Source organism: Micropterus salmoides, unplaced genomic scaffold (assembly GCF_014851395.1).
Source record: "Micropterus salmoides isolate LMB-PRFRI ecotype aquatic unplaced genomic scaffold, ASM1485139v1 Ms_hic_scaffold_18, whole genome shotgun sequence".
NCBI classification, from domain to species: domain Eukaryota; kingdom Metazoa; phylum Chordata; class Actinopteri; order Centrarchiformes; family Centrarchidae; genus Micropterus; species Micropterus salmoides.
The window spans coordinates 27,449,765-27,462,350 of NW_024040928.1; the positions used below are offsets into that span (position 1 = coordinate 27,449,765).

Genomic DNA, 12,586 nt, shown 5'->3' on the forward strand with positions numbered 1-12,586 from the left:
AGGTCGCTGAATCGTTCACGTCTTCACCAGCAATGAACAAACAAAAATGATCAGCTTTAAAGTTAGATTATCATATTTGAGCCAGTATTTAATGTTTTTGATCTAAGGTGTCACTATATTAATAATATAGCTTACCATTTCCTCTGTTTTAAAACTAATCTCCAAATCTTTTCTAGTTCCTGCTCTTCAAATATGAAGATGTGCTGTTTTCCTCTATTTTATATAATTTAAATTTCTTTTTTTTTTTTTTTTTTTTTACAGCAAACCTGTGTTTGAAAATGATATAGTTAAGGGTTAAATCACCAACTAGTATAACAGATGGAAAGTATCGTAGTTAAAATGAGCTCCACATCGACCAGCTATAACTATAATAGTACATATATGGTATCACCACTTTACTGCCTAATGCATACTTGTACCAGTGTGATGTTGCTATTTTTTACTGAAGTAAAAGATCTGATTTTCTTCCACCGTTTTGAGTACCGTAAAACTTTAAAAGCAGAGTTCCAGTTAGACAGCTTTCTCCTTTACTGGCCTGATGAGTCTACACGTTTTGACAAATAAACACAGGTCTCCATTAGAAGTGTGGTCTGGCTTTTATAGAAGTTCTTTGGATGTATAAAACCTCTTTAAGGCCACCAGGTCACCCGCTTGAGCTCGTTCTAAGCTGCTTAGGTTGCGCATACCCAATATAAATGTTTAAACTTTTGTCAATATGGACATGCTACACATCATCTTCTTCACAGTTCAGTGGTTCAGATTTAAAAGTATGGTAATCAAAAGAGACAAAAAAGTAATATTTATACTGTTTAAAATATTACACATGAGCGAGAATTTTGTGCGAAAGGAATGAAAGGCCTGTCCTAAATACAGGCAGAGTGAGTTCAGTGATTGAAGTTTTAAGGTAATTAACTATTTAATACTTAGTACCAAACACTGCAAGCTGCAGCTATCCACCCACTGTACCCTCACTGCTACAACTGTTTGTTAATCGGGTTCATCGGATAGGATGTAGCTAAAGTTTCACCCTGCTGCTGCCTATCCAATGTAAAAAAAAAATACAACAAACTTCACGGAGCATCAGCTCACATTGCAGCCACCACTCATCTGAAAGCACCTTGAGGGCTGAATGGTCGGGTCATACCTTTGGTTTAGCCCATTAGCAGACTACAGATACCTTGGACTCTCATTGGACAATTCTGAGGCACAACTCTAGTTTTTAGATTTTAATGTTGGAGACGTACCAGGGGGCCCTCGCGGCCCTTTCTGTCCGACTCCTGACACTCCTCGGTCGCCTTTCTCTCCTGCAGGACCTGAAGGAAACACAAGATCAGGTTTATGTCTGCTAAACAGCTGGAGGTTCAAAACCTGCAGTGGATTTGATTAATAATCAGGATCTTGCACTGATGTAAAACACTTGATGTGCAGAATTAAACTATTAAATTGCATTAATTGGTAGTGTCCAAACCAGTCCTACTTTTTGGCTGAATAAGATCTTTTCTTCGGGTTACATACGAGACAGAAGTTACTATAATTAAAGGTCGACTTTTAAAACCAGTTTGAGCTGCTCGGTATTAAGCTACATGGCGAAGGCGAATAAAAAAAGCTTTAAATGAAACTTTAAGTTTCATAATCGGCTGTTTGTACAATGATTTGTCTTTGTTGAAAGAGGAGTGCGTTAGGATAGTGACGTTAAAATTGTTTCTGCTTTTCTTGAGGACGTTTACATCCACATCAGATGAACAGTTAACCTCTTTATACACAGGCAGATTGTTTTGTGTAAATTTAAATAAATATAAAGTAAAGATGTTTAATATTTGGCCAGCTTCACTCCCTGCTTGTTTTGGGGGATTTGTTCGGGCCTAAAAAGTCTGATTGCTTTCTCTGTGCGTTAAGGATCATTGGCTCCAACTCATACAACCACTGTTCACTTAGCAGGGATGTAAACACCCTTAAATTAAAGTTGAAGGCACTTTAACCTCATAGTCATTGTTGTTTCATGTCCCATTCAAAGAGCTGAAGAAGCCAAAACAGTAATAAAAACCATGTCACTGTCCGGATAGTGTTTCTCTGCACTTAGGTGTTGATCTCTTTCTGCACAAACTCCAGCATGTTTACTGCAACTGGCAAGAATCACTTAAGTTTTTAATCCTCGTCCTGTAAACACAAGTGATTGTTTTGTTTTTTTTGGAATAAGTGATATAAAGTATCAGCACCATCAAACTGCTGCATAAGAGCTCTTCAAATAAGCCTCCTCCTCTAGTATGATAAACTGTGCTCCATGCAGCTTTACCCTCGGTCGTCAGTGTTTTCTCATATGTGATTTGGTTTTATGCTTTGGTGATACAAAGACAGAGGAACGTCAGACTTTAGAGTATAAGGCAGTGAAAACAGAGGTGTTTCCCGATAAAGCCAGGCCTCGTTAGCATCTTGTGATGGTTTTGTGATTTTTAAATAAACCTGCTGCCGTGTAAATAATCACTGTGCTCCCATCCTACAAATCATTCCAGGTCAGTGTTACTTCTTTAACCGCTCATGTGTCGTACCTCTCTCTCCCTGCTGGCCGGGTAAACCTGGACTTCCTGGGAAACCGTTTCTTCCTGTGGGGCCCGGCTCTCCGCGGGGTCCCTGCCTGCCTGGGGATCCGGGAGGCCCCGGAGGGCCGGGGCTATTGCTGCGGTACATGCCGTTGGGGATCTGGTTCAGTAACGTGTTGACGCGAGTCATTTGTGCTGCAGCAGCAGAGGAGGAGAGAGGGGAACATAACGGTCAGTGGCAGAGTTACTGCATCATGAAAGACAAGAGTTTGGAGTCTGGCCGTTTTACAGTGCCAGAAACATTTCCAATGCAGTTCAAGGGAAATATGTTCTACTTACCGTTTACTAGCTGCTCGCAAACCTGTCTGGCGATGGTTCGCATCATGTTCTGAGGAGCAAAGTCGCCCTGGGTACAAAGAGGAAAGATTTTAAGATCGATACGGACAAAAGATTTTATACCAAACTTCGACAAAATGTTCCCTGATTTTTGTGAAAGAGTTTCCTTTACTGTAAAATGTTTATTGGCTCAAGAATAAGTTAACTTAGTTCCCTTTATCGTGGTCGCAGGTTTCCTTCCTTTTCATTACTTCTGTGTTTCGCTCTCTGTATTGATTGATCTACAGTTTCTGTCTTACAGTATATTGTATATCTGGAGCGTCTTCCCATGTCTAGTTGTATTAAAGCGCAGGTGTGTTTTTTTCCCTTTTAATCAAACCATGATGAAGTTGAAGACTTTTTAAATAAAAAAAACCTGCACACTGATTCCTCCTTTCTTAAGATTTGATGTTTTTGGCCTTGTAGGACTTCTACAACAAGTCCACCAGAACAATGCTGTCCCAACAAGTAGTTTAGCTTACGATGGGTTAAAACAATCAGATAAATCTGTCTTGTTATCTTAAAACTCAACACTGAAACAGGAACATGTTTTTTGCCACATTGGGCCACAAGGTATTTATATCCCGAATGACTCGTTTTCTTGCCGTAGCTTCTTCAAGTAGGTCCTCACTTCAGATTAAAACTTGTTGTTATGTATGACGTTCTTTAGCTTCTAAGATGTTTGAAAGAATTTAAAGTTTACTCACTCTCTCGCCCTTGTCTCCCTTTTGACCGACAGAACCCTAAAAACAGAAAATCAGATCCGTTTAGTGTCTGGAAAAAAACCCATTTCAAGTCCCACAAAGACGGCATGGCAGTGAGGACACTCACAGGAGAGCCAGATTCTCCAGGGTTTCCTGGGTTTCCTGCAGCACCTTGTAGTCCTGGAGATCCTGGAGGTCCCTGTAAGGAAACAGAAAACCACTGGGTCAGAAGACCAAGCCAGAAAACAACAGTTTGGATATAATTGTTATCACATTCAATAAAAAAATCCCCTAATGAATCACAAAAAAAAGGATGAACAAACATCAAAGCCCTTTACAGATCTTGAAAATCATCCGTCTTGTTAAAATCGAGAATCAGATCATTTGAGTTCAGCTTGTTAAAATCTGGGTGGAGAAAATAAACAAGTCACGTTTCTCCTCTCTGAAACTATTCGTCATTGAGCAAGGCACTTAAATGCTTAGTAAATCGCTTCAGCCGGGTTTACGTGCAAACAGACCGGCCAACAGCGCAGGAAGCAGCTCCCAGGTGTACACGCGTCAAAGCTTGAACTCCCAACAAACCATTAAAAACTCTTACCATGGGCCCTGCGGGGCCTCTGGGTCCAGCTGGTCCTTCTTTTCCTGGAGGGCCCTGGAAATACGAGATAAAGAGTGAAAAACGGTGCAGATACTGTTTATGTTTAAGGAATCCAGAGAGCATGGTTGCCATTAAAACCAGCCTGTCCGTACTCACCCTAACTCCAGCTGGTCCGATCGGGCCGGCGGCACCAGGAGTTCCAGGTGAACCCTGCAAACATGCAAGAAAACAACTCAAAGCCCGTTTCACCTTCCTGCTTAACTAAAAAAAGATCACCTTTGCTCCGACCGAACAAACCGGTTTGTTTCAGCGCCGCATTTCTGCCTGTCCACAGTAAATCTCCTTTTTGCGCTCATTTGCTCAGAAACCCTGCTCACTATTTTTACTGCCAATCCTCTCTGGTCTTTGATGCCTTTGCATAAGATTTACAGGGGACGTAATATATTCCAGATCAGTTTTATTGGCCATTATAAACCAGGACCCGCTTGGTCTGCAAGTCATTAAATGCATGTTGCCATAGCATCCGCTCCAGCATGGTCACCTGCAGCACTGCCCGCTCCATCAGCGCCATCCACGTGGAGATCCAGTCTGAGGGTTTGTTTGAATAAAGAGCTGATTAATCAGTCTTAACCATGACTCCACAGTGTGCAGCTCTGCAGGGAGGGAGGGGCTACAGCCTCCTATCTGAGAGCTCACAGGCTTGATCCTTGTAAACAAACTCTTTGTCCCTAAAGGTCCCTCTGAATCAGCAGGAAGGTCAAATTCTTCCAGTCTGTTAGACTAACTGGTGAAACCTCAATAGGTGGCACCAATAACCTTTTATTTTCCTGGTTATGGCTGTAACATTATGAAGCCTGCCCGACCGCATAAAGACATCAGTCAAACCAAAATAACTGTTACACAAACACAGATTCTGCCTGTCTGACATGCAGAGAGAGCTGCTGCGTTGTGTCACCGAAACTAAACACGCTGACCTCCTCCAGCACCAGGTAAAGACGGGGTCTTGAAGTTGTCATGCCTTGATCTGCACAGTAAAATCAGAAATGGAAATAGCCAAACAAAGTGCAAGCACTTAAGTGCACCCCTCTCTCTCTCAGGCTTTCCAACTATAATCTTCCACCAGGCTGTGCAATTACACTTAAATTGAACCTTGACCACAGATAGGTTGATCTCTCAGGAGCACATCTAATGGGTTCCTGGCCAAGGTTGACGCCTTATATATTTCATAAAAGCGTAATTATTTCCTCTGATGTTGGAGAACGTGCTCCTTATTTCAGACGAGGCTGCACAGTGTCTGGGGAAACCCTAAATTAGGATTTTTTTTTTGTCACATTTGACTAGACGGTGTTCTGGCATTGATGGCTCACTAACCTGCACTCTGAACATCTGCTTTTAAGAAGTCTTCAAGCTATTTAATATCCAACCTGCTGGATGTAAAGAAAAGAGATCTCTTTTTTTTTATCCATCCAAGAATGAAAAGCTTCTTCATTAAAAGGGGATTCTTTCGAAATCCACAAAGGTTGAAATTAAGGAAGTCAAACAAACATGACTCCACAGGTCAGAGGAGTTCAGGGGGGCGACTTATAGTATTTTCCTGTTGACTGCGGCTGTAAACAGATTTAATGACGCAGATCTCCACAGAGGGATTTCTGGGCTTAAAGTGACAGAAGGAAACTGAGTGGAGGGGTTAGTTTTCAGTCCCTGCAGCATTTTGTTTGCCCTCTCATGACCTCAGCTGCGATCAAATCCTGAATGTGACCTGACCTTAAGCTGTGCTGGAGGAGACCGGTCACACAAAGCACCTCATACGGACTAACTAGTCATTATTCTACTGAAAGCTGTCTGAAAGTCTATTTTGTCATCCTTCACCTGACTAACAGGCACGAGTGTCTTCTTCTGTTTCCAGCTGGACGACGCATAAAGACATCAGTCAAACCAAAATAACACAGACGCAGAGGAAAGTTGAACCAATTGAGGGCTTTCAAACCAAAACCGCTTGTTCGACAGGCAGAAATTCCTGTCTCCGGCTACGCTATAGTTTTTCCAGACAACTTTTTATATTTAATAAAATTATAATCATTTCCGCTGACGTTAGAGAAGCTGCTCTCTATTTGAGTTGAGGCAGAGCAACTGTCAGTCACATCCGAGTAGATCGTGTTTGGGCGTTAATGGCGCACCAACCTGCACTCTGAACCTCCGTTATTCTTTACATTCATCTCTACTGCCGTTCTGCTTTTAAGAAATCTTTTAGCAGGATGTAAAACAGCTATGCAAAAAAAAACAAAAAACCCCAAGGTTTAAATTAAGTAAGTAAAACAAACATGACTCCACAGGTCAGAGGAGGGCACTTAGTATTTACCTGTGAGTGCAGCTGTTAACAGATTTAATTGGGCAGATCTCCACTGAGGGATCTCAAGGCTTAAAGTGACAGGAAGTAACTGACAAGAGGTTTCTTTTTTCAGTCCCTGCGGCATTTCGTTTGCCCTCTTGTGACCTCAACTGCAATGAAATCCTAATGTGACCCGACCTTAGGCTGTGCGTGAGGAGACCGGTCAGACAAAGCACCGAGTATTTGAGAACTTGATTTGTTTTCGTCATTCTTCGTTAAACATGTGATACTTCTATCAGGAAGTCTAGGAATCTCAAACCGTCCAACACTGGCATGCAACGTCCTGACTGATGCTGCAGTATTCAGGTATATAAAAAAAAAGGTGCTGGTGGGAGAGAAAAGCTTTAAAGTAACTGGAGGAACCTTACATATGAGGGCCTTCACTTCAGGAAGAAATCGAAACAGCTCCTCGTATTAATCACTTAGGATGACTCAATGCTTCAACAGTGACCCGTGATGTTCTTTACTTTCAGGCCAAGTCTTGCTTTATAAGCTTAGGTGTCATTTTTCTCTTCCTAGCCCTGGATATCTCAGGTTGGACCGCAGCTCCTCGTATATTCTCAGATAAAACAACTTGCATTAAGAGGAGGATGTAGCCGCTGACCGCAGGCCAACACTTAACCAACGCTGTTAATCAAGGTGACTTGTTCTTGGCTCGTTCTCTGCAGAAATTTAATTTAAAAGTAATATTCCTAAACCTTGTGCAGAGAGCTGGACTCCCCTTTCTCTTTTCTCTGAATCCTCCCCAGCTGGAAACCCGTCAGGGTCCGGCCACACGCCAGAGTAGTAGTCAAAGTGTGAATTATCCCCGTTTCCTGTTTAAAATCCCCAAAACCCTTTTTCAGGCCAGAGCTGCACTTACTTTCTGTCCAGGTAATCCAGAGTCACCGGGGTCTCCCTTTGGTCCAGGGCGGCCCTAAAGGCAGAAAAAACAACAACAACATGAACGAACACTGAAGAGATCCGTAACACGACATTCAGAAGAAACATGTTACAAAACACCAACATATAAAAACTCTCTGCCGTGCGTTCTCATTTGCTTGTCACATTATCTTTTTCATACTACTTCATGGTTTTATATGGATCCTCTAATGACCCCACTTCCACTTTCACATTCAAGACTTGCTAGACTTTTGCTGCTAGCAAGCAGAGCAAAGTGATTTTTTTCTTTCCCCCCAATCTCTGGGCGGGATTTGTTTCGTTAAAGTCAAAATGTACAGACTGCGTTTACACCTGTATTCTTTCTTATCCAGATCCAGACTCCATGTTAATGGCAGGTGTAAATGGCGTCTGTGTAGTTTGGCCACACTCCTTGAGGAAAAAAAGTTAAAAGATCACCTCTTTCTCTGCGTCGTCCTGTTGTCTAAAAGTTCCCATCAGAAAGCTCTTTTCTGCTAAGGAAAGGTCGCAGAGCAACATTGCTTCAGTCGAAGGTCACCTGAGCTACCACTGCTGCAAACAAGCTTCGACAGGCTCTGATGACATTTTCAATCAGAAGGCAGTAACATTAACATTAGCCTAGGATGCCAAAAAGTAATCTATTATCTTTCAGTGTCGATTAATCTGTCTATTATTTTCTGGATTAATCTATTAGTTGTTTGGTCTATGAAATGTAAGACAAAAACATTGGCAGTGTTTCCCAAAGCGACGCCCTCAAATGTCTTTAATTTGTCCACAACCCAAAGACATTTAGATTACTGTCACATAGGAGGAAAGAACCCAGGACATGTTCACATTTACTAACTGATTAATATATAATCAAAATGGGTGTAAATTAATTTAATGGATTCATCCTTGCAGCTCTACATGTGACCCTCAACTCTAACGTGGCGTTCTCTCAAGATCATCCTGCATCACCTGAGACGCATCATGTTTTTCATGCCAGGTTGGATGTTTTATTATAAACTATTATAAGTTATAGAGTGCTGCTGGTTGCAAATTCTTATTTGTATTATTTATTCCAGATATCGTCCTCTAAATCTTGGACACTTGAACAGGTGAGTTATAAAAAGAAATTTATAACCCGCACAGTTGTCATGGATGGTGAGATTAGCTAGAGAGACCAGGCTGTAAACATGCTTATTTCTGCATTTTGGGCATTTTAACACGGGGTCTATGGGGGTTGACTCGCTCTTGGAGCCGGTCTTAAGTGGCCGTTCAAGGAACTGCAGTTTTTGGCACTTCATTTTTTTTTTTTTGGGCTTCATTTATCAACCACGGAGGTTTCCGCTTGTTAAAATCTCAATCTGCAAAGTAACAAGTAGCTACAGCTGTTAAATTTATGCAGTGGAGTACAGAGTAGACAGTCGTCCGTAATGGAAATACTCAGGGGCAGTACAGATACTTAAGGACAGTACTTTACCGCTTCCATCTTGTGCGACCTTTCTAGAGAGGATTTATGAACATCCCGTGATACTGAGGTCTCGGTTCTCTCTGGTATCACGTCTTCCCCTCAGACATGAAGGAATGTGAATCTCTGCCACAGATACTCCCCAGCTTGTAAATTCCCTTCACAATAAATCAAATAATCCCCGCTCCCGTGTGCCGACGCATCCTGGGATTTATGTTCAGTTGCTGAAAAAAAGACATCACCCGTGTGGCTCAGAGCAGGGAGTCAGGTGTGTTTATAGACTTACTGCCTCTCCTGGAATCGACAGCCCGCTGGGTCCTTGAGGACCGGGCAGACCCATGGGCCCCGGTGGTCCGTTATCTCCACGCGGGCCGATCGGCCCCTGTAAGTAAATAAAAGAAAGGTTGGATAAGAAATATTTAAACACAGGAGGAATTTGTTGCTGGATCTCTCTCGGCCCAGTTTAAGTACATCCAACAGGAGGTGAGGAATGCTGCCGCTCGGATCGGACCGAACCTTCCCTTCGTATCAGGGAGGGGAAAAAGGCAAAAACACACATTCAATAAGTGGAATCAGATGTTCTGACCCTCTTCAAAGCTTTTCTACTTTAAACAATCTTTTGTTTTCATTGAGGGCTGATAGTCTGATCCAGCTCAGTCAAGTTTTAAAATGAGAAAAGGGTACTTACAGGAGAACCGGCCTCTCCTCTTTCACCTCGGGGACCTTTGCTGCCGGGGGCACCCTGAGTAGGAGGAGGAGGAACATTTGTCATGTTAACACAAGAAAGACAAGAGAGCAGACCGAAGGTGCATCTGTCAACTCCGACAAATACCAGGGGCTTTAAAGCCACCTAAAAAAAGTATTTAAACTTTAAATGTTTCTCCTATGTGAGTAATCAAGTCACAAAAATCTCTTTAGGGGTTATTTATCAACTCTTAAACTTCAGTTAATCATCAACAGGATCAGATTTGACTGACAGTGACCCAGAAAAAACATCCCGCGAACTGAACTGTTTGGAGAAAATAGTGTGTTCATGCAGGATTCCAGCACTCACAGCAAGAAACCGCCTGAGAAAATAGGTTTAGGGCCTTTAACAACTATTCATCTTGTATCCAGTCCTAAAAGCTTAAGTGTGAGAATATACACACTCTGAATTCATTTAGTGAGGCAATACGTCTGGTGACATTTCTATATTTTACTGATGTGTGAGCTGTTCTTTAAAGATCTATGTCTTCAGTAGGAACCGATGGGCTCGGAGCTGAGAGCCACAGACAGGAAGTCAGATGAGACAGACAAACATGTTGTTGGTTTTGGTCTTTTCGTGGGATTTGCTGACAATAAGAAACACAGACCACCACCATACTACTAGCACTTATCGGTATATTAGTGGGAGGAGGGGAGGCTTTTCCATCAGCTGTCAGACAGGCCGGCCTTCGACGTGCTGCACCACATTTTATCTTCTCCCCCCCTTTTAAAGATTTTATGAGGCATTACAAAGAAGATTCCCATGGTGAATGTGCTTCAGGGCGCAATATTTTCCCTTGTACAACATACAAGTATATAAATAACCATAAATAACCTGACAAAGGAGAGCTTTTATATGTGCAAGTAGTAATATCACAATGTTCCATTAACAATCCCGGGTAGAATGTTAAAATCCACAAGTTTAGATGTAACGGAAGACTAAAAGCTTGAGAAGCCCACAAAGGGTCACATGCTTCTCCACAGGTTCAGCCACATTGTTTTATTAATGCAAAACTCCACCAGAAACAAGTCAGGCTTTTTTATTTATTTTTTATCTTGTGTTGAATGTTAAATAGTAACGAGCAGCTCCGGCTTTACGTTTATATACACGCCGCTAATTAACAACAAAGGTTGATAAGTAACGTGATGCAACTCTGTTTTGTTTTTATCAACATAATGTGGAAATGTTCTTGATGATCTCCAAAAGGTTCGCGGTTAACATTTCCTACAATATCTGTTGGTGGGGACTAAAGCACAATTACCGTTTCCATGGTTTTGTTTAGGCAATTCAAAGCACTTGATTAAAGGTTCAGGAAATTATTAAATAATTAAAATAGTCAACGCTTTCAATATTTCAACAAAAAACACAATCTTTCCTCAAAGGGAAACTATTATAATTACTAAAAAGCATAGATGCAAAGCTTCGTTGAATCCATATACCTATACACAGCGCACCGTTTCGCACAGACTATTATTATTGACTCACATTGCGCTTATGCTGTGGGCAAGTGAAGGCGACGTGATTGCAAAATGGAGGAAGATAGAGAAAATAGCGAGGGACGAGAAAGAGACAGGCCAGAGAAAAAGAACGTGCCCGAGATCTGGGATTATTTCAGGCTAAAAGAAAACCTCAACTCTGTCCAGCGTGTCTTCGGTAACACGACAAGTTCTTAGTTGTAATAAACATGCATTTGTTGTTTTTGTTCTCTGACTGGTTAGTCCGGGAGTTTGGGTTGTAACATTACAGTGATATTAGTATAGATATAGTACCCAGGGGGCGCCAAGTAAAAGTATTTCTTATCCGATTACTCGAAGAATCGATGGAATAATCGGCAGAATACTCGATTACTAAAACAGATAGCTGCAGCGCTACATCAAAGTGAGCTTCAAGGTGTTGGAGAGTTCTAACGCATATCTACTGCTCTTATTGTCTCAGAGGGAGCTGTGTGATAAATAAATGTCCTCGAGTGATGTCACTTCATCGTTGATTGAAGACCTCTGTGTAGCTGCTGCTCATCTCTGCTGCAGGCTAAAGGCTACATTAGCCACTACTAGCATTACAAACCACAATTTCCCACCCAACTGTCTGTGGTCCAGTCGCACTCTGGGTAATGTGGAATAAAAACAAACAAAAAAAGACACTCACTCTGGTTCTGCTGCATCGATTCTGATACTTAGAGTCTGACAGTGTTACGGGGAGAGTGCCTAAACCTGAAAACAAGTGGGACAAAGTCCTGCACTTTGCACGGCCACCTAAGATTCATTGAGGTCTAAGACAGTAAACATAATCCAGACATAGTGTATCAACTAAAACTAACTATTTGTAGAGGACATGGTTGAGCTGTCAAATAAAAAAGTCTGAATCTGAAATGTAGTGAAGAAAATTTATCCAAAATGGAAATACTCAAATAACTGTGCTGAACTTATAGTGACCCCCTGCCTCTGTCAATAACAAGTTACAGACCATGTTTTTATGTTTTTTAGGACAGACAGGCAATCAGAAAGACGGATTCAGGGGACTCTTACCACCGGTCCCTGAGTCCCTGGCAGCCCGGTGCCCGCTGAGGTACAGCTGCAGGAGTTGGGAAGAGACGGACACTTCAGCTCGTCTCTCTGGTGGAGAAAGAAACACAGTCAACAAAGACATCCGCTGAGTGAACCTTTAGACCGAGTGTGACGAGCCAAAGAAAATTTAACATTAGATCTGGAGTGGAGTTTTAACATCTAACAGCGACCATGTCACTTCATTAGCAGCAGATGACTCATGCAGTCACGGTTGAAATCATTAACAGTCACTGACAAACTGTTAAAAAGTGTCCAGAACAATAAAGCAGTCCGGCAGATCTGAAGGGTTTCTTTTAAAAATGCTCCAAACACATTTTGAACTAG

General features: G+C 41.9%; 1 protein-coding gene and 1 long non-coding RNA gene across 9 annotated transcripts in view; one reads left to right on the top strand and one right to left on the bottom strand.

The window, feature by feature from the left end:
- The window catches only part of LOC119908502, a 50,758-nt gene extending 38,514 nt beyond the window's left edge, over positions 1 to 12,244 (top strand). The window contains exons 2-4 of the long non-coding RNA XR_005445299.1: positions 8,404 to 8,488; positions 8,568 to 8,600; positions 12,182 to 12,244. This is a non-coding gene — a long non-coding RNA (uncharacterized LOC119908502). The remainder of the gene's footprint in view (positions 1 to 8,403; positions 8,489 to 8,567; positions 8,601 to 12,181) is intronic.
- The window catches only part of col12a1b (collagen, type XII, alpha 1b), a 151,569-nt gene that overhangs the window by 6,968 nt on the left and 132,015 nt on the right, over positions 1 to 12,586 (bottom strand). For all 8 annotated transcript variants that reach the window (XM_038726224.1, XM_038726231.1, XM_038726225.1 and 5 more), the window contains 11 exons: positions 12,224 to 12,310; positions 9,642 to 9,695; positions 9,240 to 9,335; positions 7,466 to 7,519; positions 4,371 to 4,424; positions 4,215 to 4,268; positions 3,744 to 3,815; positions 3,620 to 3,655; positions 2,877 to 2,943; positions 2,547 to 2,732; positions 1,245 to 1,313 (listed from right to left, as the gene is read on the bottom strand). In XM_038726224.1, the coding sequence (XP_038582152.1) occupies positions 1,245 to 1,313; positions 2,547 to 2,732; positions 2,877 to 2,943; positions 3,620 to 3,655; positions 3,744 to 3,815; positions 4,215 to 4,268; positions 4,371 to 4,424; positions 7,466 to 7,519; positions 9,240 to 9,335; positions 9,642 to 9,695; positions 12,224 to 12,310 (829 nt within the window). The remainder of the gene's footprint in view (positions 1 to 1,244; positions 1,314 to 2,546; positions 2,733 to 2,876; positions 2,944 to 3,619; positions 3,656 to 3,743; positions 3,816 to 4,214; positions 4,269 to 4,370; positions 4,425 to 7,465; positions 7,520 to 9,239; positions 9,336 to 9,641; positions 9,696 to 12,223; positions 12,311 to 12,586) is intronic.